Source organism: Neolamprologus multifasciatus, chromosome 14, assembly GCF_963576455.1.
Source record: "Neolamprologus multifasciatus chromosome 14, fNeoMul1.2, whole genome shotgun sequence".
NCBI lineage: Eukaryota > Metazoa > Chordata > Actinopteri > Cichliformes > Cichlidae > Neolamprologus > Neolamprologus multifasciatus.
In genome coordinates, this window is record NC_140452.1 from 16,496,789 (window position 1) to 16,514,529 (window position 17,741).

General features: G+C 40.9%; 1 protein-coding gene and 1 long non-coding RNA gene across 3 annotated transcripts in view; one reads left to right on the forward strand and one right to left on the reverse strand.

Annotated features, from left to right (window-relative positions):
• Positions 1-17,741, forward strand: part of sptbn4b (spectrin, beta, non-erythrocytic 4b) — a 103,615-nt gene that overhangs the window by 31,918 nt on the left and 53,956 nt on the right. For both annotated transcript variants that reach the window (XM_085183866.1, XM_085183865.1), the window contains exons 19-24: positions 3,317-3,557; positions 3,839-3,997; positions 4,821-4,951; positions 5,035-5,260; positions 10,313-10,515; positions 13,849-13,939. In XM_085183866.1, the coding sequence (XP_085039992.1) occupies positions 3,317-3,557; positions 3,839-3,997; positions 4,821-4,951; positions 5,035-5,260; positions 10,313-10,515; positions 13,849-13,939 (1,051 nt within the window). The remainder of the gene's footprint in view (positions 1-3,316; positions 3,558-3,838; positions 3,998-4,820; positions 4,952-5,034; positions 5,261-10,312; positions 10,516-13,848; positions 13,940-17,741) is intronic.
• On the reverse strand, positions 279-9,781 carry LOC146503809 (uncharacterized). The gene is made up of 2 exons (XR_014877825.1): positions 8,917-9,781; positions 279-377 (listed from the first exon to the last, which is right to left on the reverse strand). It is a non-coding gene; the product is annotated as an uncharacterized LOC146503809 (long non-coding RNA).

The following is a 17,741-nucleotide window of genomic DNA, read 5'->3' on the forward strand; positions in this document are numbered from 1 at the left end:
ACTATAACCATTACTACAGCTACCATGAGTAATACTGGCTGGATCCATCTGTTAGTAACTGAATACTTAAATCCTAAACTGGGAACACAACCACTGCTGATCATCATGCTAATACTGCTAAATAGCCTGTATTTATATAGCGCTTTACTAGTCCCTAAGGACCCCAAGGCGCTTTACGCAGCCAGTCATCCACCCATTCACACACTGGTGATGGCAAGCTACATTGTAGCCACAGCCACCCTGGGGCGCACTGACAGAGGCGAGGCTGCCGGACACTGGCGCCACCGGGCCCTCTGACCACCACCAGTAGGCAACGGGGTGTCTTGCCCAAGGACACAACGACCGAGACTGTCCGAGCCGGGGCTTGAACCGGCAACCTTCCGATTACAAGGCGAATTAGCTTGTGAGTCTCAACTCTTGGCGATCGTGGCTCAAGAGTTGAGACTCACAAGCTAATGTGAGTCAAGGCCTGTTTGCAGTTTTTCATTCATAAGAAAGTACTTTGTTCAAAGTGCTGGAAAGTGCACGGTCAGTATCACATCACAGCTTCATTAACAACTTAGTGCCAGCACATCAGCATATCTGCTCATAGCACCAGAGCAATGAACAAATGCCATGCGAATTCACATTATAGATTCAGTAAAAAGAAAGTACACTCAGCTGCATCATTTACCACGGTAACAAATAGAGAGATGTGCCTGCCAACTCACAGATGAACCTTATATTAGTAATATAGTTAATATAGTTCCTGTGTTGGCTGTTGATTGGTTTGATTGGAGTGCAGTGACTTCTCTGAGTACAATTTCATTGCTAAGGCACTGAGAGTACAACGTTTAAAAATAAGATAAAATGTGATTGAGTGGAATAAGGTCAAAGTTACATTATATTTAAATCAGCCTCAGTTGCCAAAGTACAGCACTGTAGTACATAACATACATGGTAGTACTGTAGCACTGCCATATGTGACAAACAATATTTATTAGTAAAGGTTCAAACTTCAGAAAATGAGCTCTAACAGCGTAAACATGTTTGTGGAGAGCAGCTTGCGAACTGATTTTACCGACTGTCTCCAGAGGCAGGAGGAGGGGCGTAGTAGGTGGGTGGAGGGAAGTCAGCTGACACACAGGGAGAGAAGAGAAACACCAAGAGTGTGAATTATTGTGGGGTTTGTTAACAGCTTTTTTAAATTGCAGTCTTTGGGAGTTGAACCTGCCTTCTCATCGTAATTATGCGACATGCAGCTCTTACATCGTAGCAACTTGGAACCATCCTCCCTCCGATCTCTGTCCACGTCGATCCTGAGATAGGATTGCGTTTTTGTTTTTTTGCTTAAATGTCTCAGCCCGCTTCATTGACCAGTTATGTCTGGCAGAAGAATCCATGACAGCCGGGTGTTCGTGAGTCCGGTGACCTTGGCACGTGGAGAGTCGGTCTTGGGGTGACCATCTGTGTTGGCTTCCTCATTTAAGACGGGGCTGGCCAAGAGTCCCAAATTCAAAAACAAACATACAAGCAGTCATCTTTATTCACCGCCTTCTCTTGTATTGGTTAATAGAATTGTGTTCCAGTAGTAAAAGCCTAAATGCATAATATATTAACTTAATTTGATGATATTAAACACAGTGCGTCTCTACCCAGCTTAAGTGGCACAAAGAACATCAGTCTATAATAGTAGGAGGGAAAATTCAAGGCGTATTTCTCTCTCTAAAGCACACGGTTGTCTAATCTCCTTACGTTTATCGTGCTTACAGCTCACTCAGTTTTACACTCTCTGTCTTTCAAAATGATTCCTGGTGTAATATCTACAGTTTGGTATATATCTATAAATTGTTAAAAAGCCAAACAAGAGTCAGCAAGAGTACTGATATTTAATATAACAGACATTTAACACTTGCTAATAACATTTTATAAATACTACCACTACCTTTACTACTACTAATGATTATATGGTATTTAAAAAACACGTCACAATACCTGTTTTAATTTAGTTTTAGTAGAGGTAGTAAGGTTTAAACACATGAGGTCAACTATCCAACACAACAGCCAATGCAGGTGACGAACAGCGTGCAGGCAGGGTGGAGTAGGTGGAGCGGGTGGAGTCGTGTGTCAGGGGTGATTTGTGACAGAAGGATAGAGGGAAAGGGAAGGTTTACAGACCTGCTACGGTGTAAGGTTTGGGGATGGTAGCACTGACTAAAAGACAGGAGGCTAAGCTAGACGGCAGAATTAAAGATATCAGGATTTTCACTGAGATTAACCAGGATGGACGGGATTAGAAATGAGTACATCAGAGGGAGAGAGGATGTTGGAGGTGGAGTTGCCAGACAAGAGGAATAGGAGGATCTCAGAGGAGATTCGTGGATGCAGTGAAGGAGGACATGAAGTGATTTGGTTTGAGAGATTGCTAGGGATAGCATAGCAGATGATCCACTGGGATGAGCAATAAAAGGAGCAGCTGAAAGAAGGAGGAGGAGAAGATATAAAGATGCATGAAAAAATAAGACCATGGCAGAATCAAAACAGTATTAGTGGCCTAATTTTCAGTCAGTTTATTATAACTACTCCAATTCTATAACAGATTTATTCAATGAAAATTTTCACTGAACATTTTTAAAGCAGGTTTCCAGCCCTGAGGTCAGTGTCACTGAGATGTTTTCCTGCTGAGCGCTCTGTCTGACATTACCTCAGTACGGTCACAAGGATTTGTGTTTATATGTTTATATGTGCGTTAGTGTGTGCGCGTGTATCTTGGCTGAATGGGTGTGTACTGAGGTCTGTTGGTCTGGAGTAGATTCAGGTGAACATATTGGATGACGATGTGTGAGGCTGAGCCGCAGCAGAGTGGAGCACAAACAAGTGTCTCACGTGAATCAGAGCAGGTCATATCAGGTCAAAATAACAACGGGTTCTTTCAAAGTCAGGAGTAACACAAAGGAAATGTTAAAAATAGACTTACAAAGAAAACAGCGTCACATCATCAACACGAAGATGACTGAATCTGAATCGCTTCACCTCGATGTTATCGGTGGTTGATATGTCTGCTGCTTATTTGGATTATATTGACTTATTAGGTAAAAATGTCATCCAGATTTAAGGATGTCATCTTATCAAACCGTGGACATGTGGATATTTACTAAGTGTGTAACAGTTTTAGAACTGTTACACACTTAGTAAATATCCACAACTAAAACAAATCTTTTACAAAAAGCAAGTGGTAGGCGTGAATCACACTTTTTTCCCCCACACAACAACAACACTCGCCTCTCTTGAAGTGCACTTCCAGTCTTATTGTGCGCTGTCTGTCACACCTCTCCAGGTGGAACAGCATCGTGGAGCTGGTCGAGCAGAAGAAAGATCAACTGGACTCGATGTTACGTCTGCAGAACTACCTGCTGGAGTGTGCCGAGATCAAGTCCCAGATCCAGGACAAGAGAAAAGCCATTGACGCCACCCAGTATGTGGGCAGTGATTTGGGAGGGGTCCTCGCCCTGCAGAGACGCCTCTCTACTATGGAGGGAGCCCTGTCTGTTCTGGAGCCCAAACTACTGCACTTACAGGTAGGACATTTACACAAAAAAACATTTATATGACGTTTTTCAGCTGTAGAATTGAAATCTATCCCTAAAAGTAATATTTTACACTTAACTGGAGAGTCTAAATGGACAAGTAGAGATTATTTTTTTGTATTTCAGGGATTTAATTTTCTCATTTTTTTTAGTTGTTAAGTGAGTTTAAGAAACCAAACAACAGGTATAAAAGCATATATATGATTTTAAGTACTCTGAGGTATCAGTAGGCTAGAAGCACCATATAATAGCGTTTCTCTTTGGTGATGCAGGAAGAGGCAGAGCATCTGGCCACTGCTCACCCGGTTCGGGCAATGGAGGTTCTTGTGCAGTTTGATGGCATCAGTGTGGAGTGGGAGGAGCTCAAACGGACCCTGCAGGGATGTGAGGACTCACTGATGGTGGCTAGCAGGCTGCAGAGCTTCATACAGGTACAAATAAGGAAGAAGTGTTTAACTCTGAACACCACTTGCTACTGAAATTCATCAGCGAGCAAAAAGTGAGGTTTATTCCTCACTATGACCTTGACCTTTATTCAAAGTTGCTATAAATGTAAACAAGAAATCTTAAAGAACAAAACTAGACACCAGGAGCAATTCCAAGGAACAGTAGCAAGGAGCAAGCAGGAGGGTAGACTGTCAAAGACCAAGGCAGTGGTAAGACTTCATGTACATATATTTCTTATTCTTTCAGCTGCCCCTTTAGGGTTCGTCACAGCAAATGATCTGCCTCAATCTCATCCTATCTCTAGCATCCTCTTCTGTCACACCAACCCTCCCTTTTTCTCCTGGCACCTCCATCTTCAACATCCTACAGAGATATAAATTCTAGAGCCTGTCTTTCAGTTGCTGACTCTTTAATCAAATCTGAAATTATGTTTATGAACGATTAAACCCTAAACATGTTTATAAACTCTTAGATAAATCATTTCTACATAAAAACTGAAGGCGTTGTTGCATGGCTCAATAAAGAAACCAACTTGAAAAGTTTCAAAGAGAATAGAAGTTAAATAGGGCCAAAGGACCTCAAGCTAAATTATCAGCTAACCTGTCATTATTAAGGAATAACTGACTCCATTTTCCGGTACTGTGAAGACTGAGAAAGTGGCAGGGGAGAAGTGAAGAAGTACAAAACAGTATGCGGATGTCGTGTAGAGGTCATAAAGAAAGTTTTTCTGTCTACACAAACTTCCAGAGTATTAACTAATGTATAATTAATGAAATGTGATTCGTGCTCCTTACCCTGTGTTGTCAGGACCTGGACTCATTCCTCACCTGGTTGGTCCAGACGCAGACCGCCGCTGCCTCAGAGCAGCTGCCCAACAATCTGGAGGAGGCAGAGAAGCTCATCAACGAGCACGCTGCTCTCAAGGAAGAGATTGGACGGTAGGTGAATTTTTCTACAATATATTATGTGATGTTATTTCAGGCTGTGTAGAGAATAACTGGGCAGTTCTCTGTTCACGCAGGTACGAAGAGGACTACGAGCGCCTGCAAGCCATGAATGAGCTCCTGGAGTCCGAGGAGGCTCCTCTCCCACAGGCCGCCCTGCAGCAGTGGCTCCAGAAACTCGATGTTGGCTGGAACAAGCTGCTGGAGATGTGGGAAAGCAGGAGAGAAGTTCTGGTCCAGGCTCACATTTTCCATCTATTCCTGCGTGACGTCAAACAGGCTGAATCCTTCCTCAACAACCAGGTGTGTGTGGCAGCGTCACTTCATCTGTCAGTGGCGCAAAATGAAATTTTAGTGGGATTGGCCTGAAATTTGGGTCCCTATTTATGGCACTGACACCCTGTGTAATAGAAAATCTCCACCATTTACCTTATGTACAGTAGACTAATGTTCTTGATGAAGTTTCTTTAAGTGCTCCAATTACAGAAAGCCTAGACTATGCTTCTACACTGCAGCTTTTAGGTGAGCCTTTCAAAACTGCTGCTACAGAGGGAGTGAATCATATTCGTTGTGCTTTTATTCACCTTGACATGATATCTTTCCTTCAGAAGGTGGCAGACCTGTCATGGTGTGCTGTGTGGCAGGCAGAATGCAGGACCCAAACACAGGACTCTGAAACTGAATGATAAAGTAAAAGCGGCAGCTTTATTGCTGGATAAAACTTTAATATGTGATACAAGAAAGCTAAACTAGGAAACCAGGAGACAGAGAACCTGAACAGTACCATAAACACAGAGGAAAACCACAGCACCGTGAGGGTACAACACAGCAAAGAGCAGGGCTTAAATACACCGAGGGATAACGAGGGAAAGAGACACAGAACACACACACTGCACACAGGACAGGGACTATCAAAATAAAACAGGAAGCACACGACAGGCACAGAGGCACGGACTTCACACTGAATAGAGGGAACAGGGAGCACAGAGACTGCTACAAACTGCGACATGAGACACTGGGGCGCAAGAAAATAAATATGAAGACGGAACTAAACCTACACTAAACATGAGGCCACAGGAACAAAACCTAAGAACTGGAAGTCACAGAACAAAGAAGAACTAGAGAGATAGAAATACAAAACAGAAACCAAAACACCAGCAATCATAAACCATGATGACATCAAAAATCAAAGTACCAAACTCAAAACACCGGGTCACCGATCCAGGACTGTGACAAGACCAGAGTGAGCTCTATAGTGCACACAAAATCAGTAAAGAAAAAGAATATGCAGCCCAGCTAATGCCGTCATTTGTTTATCCTTATTTTGAGCAGCAGAAATAAATCCTACTTACTCTGCGTTTATAACAGTGAACCAAAGTAAGGAGCAGGAATAGAAAAAGAAAGAGTTGGCTGAAATGGACATATGTTACTATACAGTAAACTTGGAACTGAGGTCAGCATCTGATGAGAAACTAGTCTACCACTACTACTTCATCGTTAAGTCAGCCTAAATGATAATGAATAAACTCTGTTATTATACTTTTTATTGCATCAAAACAACTTGAAGTCTCTGTAAACAGATTTAATGATGCCTGGTGACTGCAGCAGAGCATCAGCTAGCCTGGGCGTTGGCCTAAAGCTCGGCCAGCAAAAGAAAGAGGAGAGGGGGTTTGTGTGTGTGTGTGTGTGTGTGTGTGTGTGTGTGCACGTGTGCGTCAGCAGGTGTCTTCTTGCACTGTGTCTGTGTTATGGGGTGTTGGAGCAGCAGCTATTAAGGAAGCGAGCAGCTTCTAGTAATTCTATATGTATTTTCTAGCTTCTTGATGAAGTGTAGGAGGAAGAGATGTTGGCAGTGTTCTGATGCTCATGTCTGTTTTTGTGTTACCACCATATGATGTTACGGTGGTATTTATAGGACTGCGCCAATTATCTACTTTGCTAGATTTTCTTCAAATAGAAAGTACGCGTTTGTTTGCAAAAATCAGTCTTTTATTTTTCAGCGCATTAGCAAAATAAAAGTGACAACTGATTTTCAGCTTCATATTTTTATACTCAAATTCTGCTAGAGTAGCTTTGCATGATTTATTGTCCTTGTTGAAGCCCCTCAGTTCAACCTCTGTGTGAAACAAGCTCCTCCCCCTTTAAGACCATCTTCTTTTTTCCCCTTTTAAGTCAGCTTGATTCTAATTGACTGCCCTTCTTCAAACAGAAGATATGACCACCTCCCACCCTGATCAGTGTTTCTAAAGTGATGAGAAAAGAAGATTTAGAAATTGTCAGATGGCCAAATAATGGCCGGGCTTTTGTTTTTCTAATGTATTAAAGTGCTGTATTAAAACATCATACTCGTATTGCTTTATAAATATTTTTTCAAAGCCTCAACTGCTCTACGGGTGAAGTTTTTCCACGTGGTGAAGACCAACAGTCAGTTCTGGCTCTGCAGTCAGCATTTGTGTCTGTATTACATGTAAAAAGGTTTAATTTTAGATCTGAAATGTCACAGGCAAAACTGACACTGACCGTGTGTGTACGTCTGCTCGCGTATGTGTGTGTTGGCCGGGACGTCTCTTTCAGTTTGCTAACAAATCTTTACCAGGGACCAGCTCTTCATATTAGGCTGGAGGAGTTGATTTAGAGAGAGCAGCATTTTTTTTTTCCAATAAGTGTGAAAGATGTTCCAGGCCATTGATCTCTGTCTTCATCTCCCTGTTTAATTCCTCAGTTTGATTTATTTTCTCTGAATGTGAAGACTACTGTCGATACAGACAAAATGCAATTGTTCAATCAGCTCTTAAACTGTTGACAGAACAAACTAATTACTTTAAAGAATAGTCCTTCCTGCTTATGGTACAGCCCATTTCAGAGGATGTTCATTTTTAAATTGTAGAGTTTAAATATGGGCACTTTAAGTCGTTAAAATAAGAATTTCATTATCAGTGAGTGAGCCTATTCTTCTTCTATTCTGTTTGACTCATTTTCCTGCAGAGTCAAATTTAAAGGCTTCAGTTTCTGACTATTATACCAAAACCTAAAGATGTTCAAATAACAGAAAACAAACAAAATATTTAAATAAAGAACACGAGGCAGAGAAAGGTAAAGTAAAATATGTGCTTTTATTAGCCAATGCAAATAAACAAAACAGACATGATTATATATATAAAGTATATACAAAAAAATACATATGAGAAGATGCAGGTGGAAACAAACACAGGTGAAACTAATGAGCCCTAAACCAAAGTAAACCAAGTAACTTCTAGGTTGACCCTGAGTTTTCTGTGTTACAAAAGATGGTCACTTGTTACTAGGATAAATTGAAATGGTGTTGGAAATTGGATGGAAATTGGTTGTTACATTTACAAAAGTCTAAGTTATAATTTGAACAAAATAATTTCCTGTTTCTATGGTGAACGTAATTAAACCATGTGGTATCTGTATGAAATTCAACAACTTGATTTGTTCTTGTTGAGATCACATGATACAATCTAGTAAGAGTGGTTAGTTGCCTCAACTCATGAAATCCACAAGATCACAGGAGATTTCAAACCACAGGAAAATCCCTGGATAAAAGGCAGACAACACACACTCAGCATCAAGCCTTGTAATCGTAGCTTTCCTACTTTTGTTAAGTCTAGATTGACAGCTTTGTGGTGCAGTGGTTAGCATTATTGCCTCACAGCAAGAAGGTCCTGGGTTTTTAGTCTTTACTCTCTGATCTCTATGTATTAAATGGCCTGTATTTGTATAGCGCTTTTCTAGTCCCTAAGGACCCCAAAGCGCTTTACACATCCAGTCATCCACCCATTCACACACAGGTCATGGCAAGCTACATTGTAGCCACTGACAGAGGCGAGGCTGCCGGACACTGGTGCCACCGGGCCCTCTGACCACCACCAGTAGGCAGTGTCTTGCCCAAGGACACAACAATCAAGACTGTCGGAGCCGGGGCTCGAACCGGCAACCTTCCGATTACAAGACGAACTGCCAACTCTTGAGCCACGATCACCCACATGAAACATGAAAGTCACACAACAGCAACAGCATTTTGTTTTTGAACGGTGACCTTTATGGTTGTGCAAATACTATTCATCCCTAACGCTGCGTAAATGCTTTGAGGCTGACTATCGGTTGCTTCTGGACATTCCAGGGCCTGGTTGCCTAGGTAACAATATAATGTATTTACAACTAGGTCATATGTCAATCCATGGTATTCTGTCCTTTCATTGGTGGTCGCTTCAAGTGCTCGCCTGAAAATTTATAAAAGTTTATCTCCGGGCCTTCCCACTTCATGTCGCTGGTGTTATTTCACCAACTCTTGAGCCACGATCACCCCATATTAGCCCTATGATAGACTGGCGAGCTGTCCAGGGTGTACCTCACCTCTCACCCTATCACATCTATGATAGGCCTGCCCAACCTTGATAAGGTAATAGGATGGATGAAGTGGAAGTTGCTGTAAATCTATTAAAATTTTATGTTAACCACTTTAGACTTTGTTGACCATTATGTAATATGAAGATAACGTGTAGTATTTAAGTGGCCGAGTATTTATTCCAACACTATTCAATAACTTGAATAGTGTTGGAATAAAGTGAGAAAATTGTGAAGGATTAAAATATTCCAAGAACTCAACTTACTTCATCTAAACATGTTTCAATCACGTTTTATCAACACAAATTGCACAGAGTTTATTAAATATGACTAACTTGTGTTGATTGAACTCAGTTGTTTGTGTTGCTGCCAAAGCAAAACATCTGTGTGCAACCACTGTCCACCTCTGTGTTAAATCCAACATGTTCTTTTTTTCATTGCAGTCTCACTGATTAAAGTACTAAATATTATTATATATTATTATTATATATATATTATATTATATTATATATATTATTATTAAATATTATTATAAGTATTAAACTACATTCATGTGGCACTTTTAATGCTGAACTACTGCGTGTTTCCTTTTGCACACACCCCAACTTCTGTGTTGATCTCAGCCTATTTTTGTGTTATTGCTTCATAATTCTACAAAGAGATGAAGTCTTACTCTTTTCTTCCTTTATAAAATCAGTTGACCAATCAGAGCTGTGATTGGTCATATATATGTTACCATACCACTAACGCAGATATCCTCAAAAATATCCTTCTGATAAACATGGATAATGTATGATCAGCTGACTATCTAAAAGGATGTACCCTTGAATGTGGATTCAAATAACAGCAATCCATCCATCAGTATTTGAAAATAACAATATTAACTCGTATCAATCAGATTTATTCTTCTCTTTCACTTTAACTTTTAGTTCTTGAACCAGAAAAAAAAAAAGAAATCATGTGACTTCTCCTGTCTTTATCTTCTAGGAGTCTGCGCTCGCTCACGTGGAGCTGCCCACCACAGTGGAAACAGTGGAAGCAGCTATAAAGAAACACAAGGACTTCACCACCACCATGGAGCTGAACCTGCACAGGATCAAAGCTGTTATCGAGGCAGGAGAAAGTCTGATAAGCCAGAACAACATCTACTCCGAACGCATTAAGGAGCGCATCGACACTCTTGCCAACAGGTACCACGTGCTGTACATGCAAAACAATATAGAGAAAAGAAATGTAAGTGCTAATAGTCTGAAGTATGAAGTGTGATTAAAAAAAATGACAGAAAGGTGTCTATTAAAAAAATCAAAGCCCTGATCTTATTTAAATTTGACCAAATTTCCCATTGAGTAAAAACCTTCAACTCATTCAGTGTGATGCAGCTGGTAGGAAGCTGCTGATTTACTGGTCAATCTACAGTCCTACCATCATCTATGGCCATGAGTTATAGGTAGAGGCTGAAAGAGTTGATGGATACAAGCAGTGGAGATGAGCCTTAGAGGTAGCTGGTGCCTCTCCACATCAGAAGGATCCAGTTGAGGTGGTTAGGGCATGTCCAGCTTGTAGGAGGCCCTGGGGCCCGGGAACACCTCGGTATCCCTCCAAAAAAGCTGGAGGAGGGAGCCGTGGAGAAGGAAATCTGGAAATTCCTGCTTAGACTACTGACCTTAAGAAAACTTTCTGCGCGTGGTGTGCCAGCACATGATGACACGATCGTTTTGACACGCTCACCGGAACTGTGCATGGTCAGTCTGACCCTGGGGAACAAATTCTGGTTGCAACATCTCATTAATGTGAAAAAAATATGAGTACAATCCTGATCTTGCAACTCACCCGAAGCGTGACACGAGCTTGGCACAGGACTTCCAGGAGCAGTGACCTAAAAATAGCAGCCAGGTTGAAAAATGGTACAGAAAGGTACAGGACGATGATCGGGAGCAAGAGAAGAGCCGAAATGAAATCAGGAAGGTGTTCAGATTTTTTGGGACTGTTCCCGTACATCTTTGATGACAGTTTGTAACTAGAAGCTCTGAAACAGAGGACGGTGATGATCAGTGATTCAGTTTCATTATTGAGGTTTAATGTTAATCAAAAAGGCATAAAAACATTTAAATTCTCTCATTGGCAGCTAACACTGTCTATGAACACATTTAGAATGAATGAAAGTTGGAGGATTTTTGTGTGTAGCTTTACTGTATTGAACTATACCGGTTATATATTTACATAATTATAAACAGGAAAGCACTTCAAGCAGTTGGTAACTTGAAAAAGTTACCTGCTATTTGTCAAGAGGCCTCAGGCTACTTGTAGTAAACACGGAGTCCCAGCTGTACGTTCTAAAGCAGCGGTCCCCAACCCCCGGGCCACGGACTGGTACCGGGCCGCGAGAGTTGAGGCTCGGGTGTGAAATTTATGGTTTTCAGGGTTTTTATCTTTTTTGTTTGTTTGTTTGTTTTTTTGAAAATATTTTTATTGAAAAAAGAAAACAACAGTACTTGCAGTTACCGAAATACAATCAATCTTTCTTCATTTTTCTAAGTAAATAAACTTTTATATATATATATATATATATATATATATATATGAAAAAAAACAACGCATTCTAAAAGAAAGACCCCCCCCCCCCATCCCACACAGATGAACACAACCATCAAACATATTAGAGGAATATAACAGTAGCAGAAGTACATTTAAACAGGCAATACCTCTAGACTAGCAAAATAAGAGATAAAGGGTTGCCACTTGTGAAAAAAGTTGGCTGTGCAACCTCTCAACGTATATTTAATTTTTTCAAGTTTTAAAAAAAACATGACATCTTTAAGCCACCGGGTAATAGTAGGATACTTAACAGACTTCCAATGCAACAATATTAGACGTCTGGCTAATAGGGATGTGAAGGCTATAATATCCTTTTGTGTGGAATCAAGTGTAAGTGAGCGAACAGGAATCCCAAATACAGCAATCAGAGGACAAGGACGAAGAGTTAACCCAAGAACAGTTGACATAATAGCAAAATACCCTGTCCAAAAACCTCGTAGCTCAGGACATAGAAAAAACATGTGGCTAAGGTGACAAGGAGAACCATGGCATTTATCACATTTATTTTCCACTTCTGGATACAATTCAGAAAGTCTAGACTTAGAGAAATGCACCCTGTGTATGACCTTAAATTGAATAAGTCCAAGACGAGCACAGGAGGTGGAAGATCGTACCCTCGCTATAGCCTGTTCCCAAGACTCCTCATGTATTTGAATTCCTAGTTCTCCTTCCCACGTACACTTAAGCTTAACATTAGAGTGGTTACTAAAAGACAGAATAGCATCATAGAGTTTCGAAATGGTTCCTCTGTGATGAGGAATAAATGATAACGTAGTTTCCCACTGCTGTTCTGGAGGTAAAGAGGGGAAATTTGGGAAACACTTGGCAACAAAATTTCGAATTTGAAAATAGCGAAACAAATGGGTAATAGGGAGATTATAACGAGAGGACAAGTTGGGAAAACTATCAAAAACACCATCCACATATAAATGTTTGAACTGTTTTATACCCTTGTCACACCACACTGAGAATGTTGGGTCCAAAAGTGAAGGGGGAAACAAATGGTTGTCGCTTAGAGGACCCGAGGAAGACGGCATTACAAAATTAAAGTGACGTCTAAACTGAAACCAGATTTTGAGTGTGTTAAGAACCACCTGATTATCAGTGTACAGAGAGGGTTTGTTTGTTTGTTTTTAATTATTTTTCTCATTAACTCGGTTTCCCTGGGTCTTTTCTGAATCTTCTTTTTTTTGGTACCGGTACTGGTTTTATTTTGTTGTACTTATCCGTGACACCTTAAAGGCCGGTCCGTGAAAATATTGTCGGACATAAACTGGTCCGTAGCTCAAAAACTGCCGCGCTAACATAATACAAAGAATAATTGCAGCTAAAGGATTTAAATCAAAGCAAGAGCAAGACAAAAGACAGAAAGCAGAGTGTGGTGTGTTTGGTCCAGGACTGACACCCGTCCGTGAAATCTCTGTGAAAGCTGAGATTGTGCAGTGTGTTGTGTGAGGGGGGTGGGGCTGGTTATTTGTGGCTATAGATTTCTATGTTTATCCTCACAATAGAAATGAGAAGAAGCATATGTTGTTGTTGTTTTTCTGCTGGAGACAAATGAAAAAAGCACAGTGCAATTTATGGACTTTATTTAGCTCACGTAATAATTAATTTTACTGCATTAGCTTTTGTTAGAAATAAAGTGATTATATTTGACTTTATCTACAGTTAACAGCAGTAAACATGTATCTCTTTTAGCAACATTACCATGTCTCTCTGATACTGATCACGCTTGTGAAATATTCTATAATCTACAGCAACCATAGAGATTGTTGGGCACATACTCAGTTATCCACTCTTATAATGCGTAACACTGAGCCTAAATCTGATGTAATTACCTAATGCTTCTAATGTACACACACATCTAAACAACTGAAATGAAATCAGAGTTATTTCGATTGAAGTCTCCTTTTCTTTTGCTTTTTCAGGGGAAACAAGAACAGAGGGCTGGCCCAGCAGTGGCTGGAAAAACTGAATGACCAGTGGGAACTTCAGAGGTTTCTCCAGGACTGTCATGAGGTAAGAGGCTAAAAATTCAGTTCAATTTAATTCAGCTTTATTTATATAGCGCCAAATCACAACAGTCGCCTCAAGGCGCTTAATATTGTAAGATAAGGCCCTACGTTAATAAAGAGGAAAACCCCAAAAATCACACCACCCTGTATGAGCGAGAACGTGGCCACAGTGGGAAAAACTCTCCTTTTAACAGGAAGAAACCTCCTGCCAACACGCTGCACAATCTCAGCTTTCTGGCTGGCTGTGAGATTAATAACTATGGCTCTCTAACAGAATTTGAATTCTTTGGGACTTTGGATAAAAATGAATTAAATATATGAAAATTTCCCGAATATAAATATGAATATTTCTGCCATAAGATCATTTAATATATAGTTTAGTGTCTGTGTTTGTTTATCAGTTTCTTTAGATCCAAAGTTAACATCTCTTCAAGTTACTGCAGAGATTTTGCTGGCTCAGAATGGGCCTTTGGGGGCTGACTATGCACATGGCCGTCATACAGTAAAGACAAGGAGTTTGTGCTGCTTATCAAAGAAAACAAGGTGTTCTCTTGCTATTTCACACCATTTCATAGCCAAAAATGTATTTTATGCTCTAGCAAATGAAGCCTCGGTTAGCAAAACTGGTTAAAAAGAATTATTGAAATATTTTTGTTTTTGGGGGAGGTGTTATCTTCCTCAAAATGTCCTTTATGTGCAGCTTTATGCTGTGCAAACACATGCTAACAGTGAGCGGAGATACAAATGGAGTCTGAGCATGCCCGTTTTAATCATACTGCTATTGTTGGAAAGTATCATTGATATGGTCCACACCTCCTGCCTCTGTGTGTGTGTGTGTGTGTGTGTGTGTGTGTGTGTGTGTGTGTGTGTGTGTGTGTGTGTGTGTGTGTGTGTGTGTGTTTACGCTGCACACGGCTCCCCTCTGCTCGCCCCTGCAGTTTTTGCTCTCTCACCCAGCAGAGTCACCTCCTTCTTTCTGGGCCAAAACCATGTGTAGTTTCAGCAACTTTCTCTCTTTGTGTCTCCTGCATAATTCAGCAGCTCAGTCCCTCATCACTAATTCAAAGGAGGAAGAGTGTATCTCACTGTATAGATGAGTGTGCGTGTGTGTGTGTGTCAATGACTTGTTTATGTGTGTACATAAAGTGTTGAATGTATATCTCTAGAAACAAAGCATGCAAAAGGAGGCTGAGTGTGTGTCGGTGTGTGTGTACAGTGGATGAGTGACACTGCGTCAGTCTGTAGGAACCTGAGCTCTCTGCTGGCAGGGTGTGTTCTTCTGTTCGGGCCAGGCTGCGTCCTCGTGCTTCCTGTTACTCACTGCTGCTCTCTATCCACTGGCTGACACATTTACAACAAAATCAGATAGTTTTATCCAAAATTGCATCACATATACAGTTTATACTGAACGCTTTGGTCTGGTCTGTGGGGTAGATGAAGGACACCCCTGTATTTAGCACTTTCATCATACTTGCACCGCACGATCTTTAGCGAGTGTTCCTGGATTTTGTTCTTTGTGCTTTTACCTATTTCACCGTCTGTGAATTTCAGCACTTCCTTTCTTCTCACCTAACGTTGAGGTGTGAGAGACTAAACAAAGTACCTCTCTTTTGCTCTGACTTGTAAAGAAAACCACTGACTGATTTAGGAGTGGTTGGTAAACACTTTATAGGATCACCAATAATACCAGGTGCTTACTAGCAACTGTCAGCCCCAAAGCCATGTACCACTTTTTTTGTGGACAGAGCAGTTCAACATGAAATGACCGTATAAAAATATATTTCTTTAAAGGATTGTTATACTTTTTTTTTTTTTAAATTTGTGCAGAAGTTTGTGCATTTATTAAAAGATCCTGTAGAGTCTAGGAGGCTGTGGCTGATGAATATTTTGGAAATACCCTGGACAATCCATATGAAGGGGAGATGGAAAGGAGCAGGGCTACAGGACAGATGGTGTTACAAGGTGGTGATGGTGGGCCCCTCAGTGAACTTGCACATGTGACACTGTATCAGGAAATGGTGGCTGCATGTTGTCAATGTCAGCCCAAAAAAAGCTAAAAAGAACGAAGCTGATTTTTCTCCTCTTGCATCTTTACAGTTTCCCATCAGCCTGTCTCTTCCACTTTTTCCACAGTCCAACAATGTCTTCAGGACAAAAGGGGACCAAAGAAGTACACTGAGTTACAGATCATGCAGTGGCTTTTCACCTGGATTCCCTTCCTGAACTGTTCTCAGTAAAGAGCAGGTGTATGCCCAGAGGCTGACAGGCTAAATATAGTGGGTATCTGTAAAGATAGATGTAGCACATGCTAAGTTACTCTGTAAATGCTCTCAAGCCTGCCAGTGCTTTTGCTTTGTCACATAGGCTTTTAGATTGGATGACTTTTTGCATGCTGAGGAGGAAAAGTACTGAGTTTGATATTCCTGATATCTTGAGTCTTTTGTGGTGTCTTTCATAGAATATCTGCAGTGAACTAGCGTTAGCCCTGAACTCATTGGGTCTTTTCATTTAATGACACTGTTGTCTTCTGCCATCAACAAAATGGGATTTATTTTGCAACAAACTCGAACAAAGCAATGCATTTTGTAATTACATGTAGGAATCGGCACATTAGGATGTGTGACAGTGCAAAAAAAAGACATCAACAGCTGTAGCCAAGCCCAGAAAAGGAATCACACCTCTGAGTGTCAAAAGCCCTGTTTATGCTGACGCTGTGACGGGGCAGAGTCAGATCTGCATTGGTGTCTAATGAGAAACACTATATTTTTACAAGTTTTAGAAATACATAGGATTACTAGCAGAAGCTGGGTTAACTTTAGAAGGAAGAAGATCACGGCAGACAGAATCTTTGAGCGGCATTGGCCAGTCACGAGAGAGCTTCTAGCATTAATCCCTCCTATAAACACTTCTGTGGTCACATGGTTCCAACATCAGCAACAGTAAATTTGTGGTGACACCTTATTGACATCACTATCAGTTCTTTGTTGATGAAAATTTGTGGAGCTGGTTCTAAATTTGTCCTCAGCATTGACACTGGCATCACATTAGAGAGACCGACTGCGAGATTGGGAAAGTTTTAAAGGGCCTCAGGTGTTGCTCATCCTGCTGATAACCTTTCATTTAGCATATTATATGTATACAGTGGGGCAAAAAAGTATTTAGTCAGCCACCGATTGTGCAAGTTCCCCCACTTAAAATGATGACAGAGGTCAGTAATTTGCACCAGAGGTACACTTCAACTGTGAGAGACAGAATGTGAAAAAAAAAATCCATGAATTCACATGGTAGGATTTGTAAAGAATTTATTCGTAAATCAGGGTGGAAAATAAGTATTTGGTCAATAACAAAAATACAACTCAATACTTTGTAACATAACCTTTGTTGGCAATAACAGAGGTCAAACGTTTACTATAGGTCTTTACCAGGTTTGCACACACAGTAGTGATGGGTCGTTCGCGAACGAAATGGCTCTTAGAGCCGACTCTTTGAAGTGAACGATGCAAGCCGGCTCCTTATTGGGAGCCGTGAGGTTTTTTTTTGTTTTTTTTTTTTTTTTCTCTCACCCTCTCTCTCGCCCTTTTTTCCGCTAAACTCCGCATGCGCGGCCTGTACTTTGCGCTGGGCAGAGGGGGGAGGGGCGTTAGTTACACTGGCAGTAGCACAGGAACAGAGCCAGAGAGAAAGAGAGCGAGGGACAACAATGTCACATTAGAAAGGTATAGTAACCATCCACTATTTTCAGTTGCAGATGATAAAGGATTCAGAAATCATGCAGGCCCATATGACAGAGAATGTGCATCTTCTTT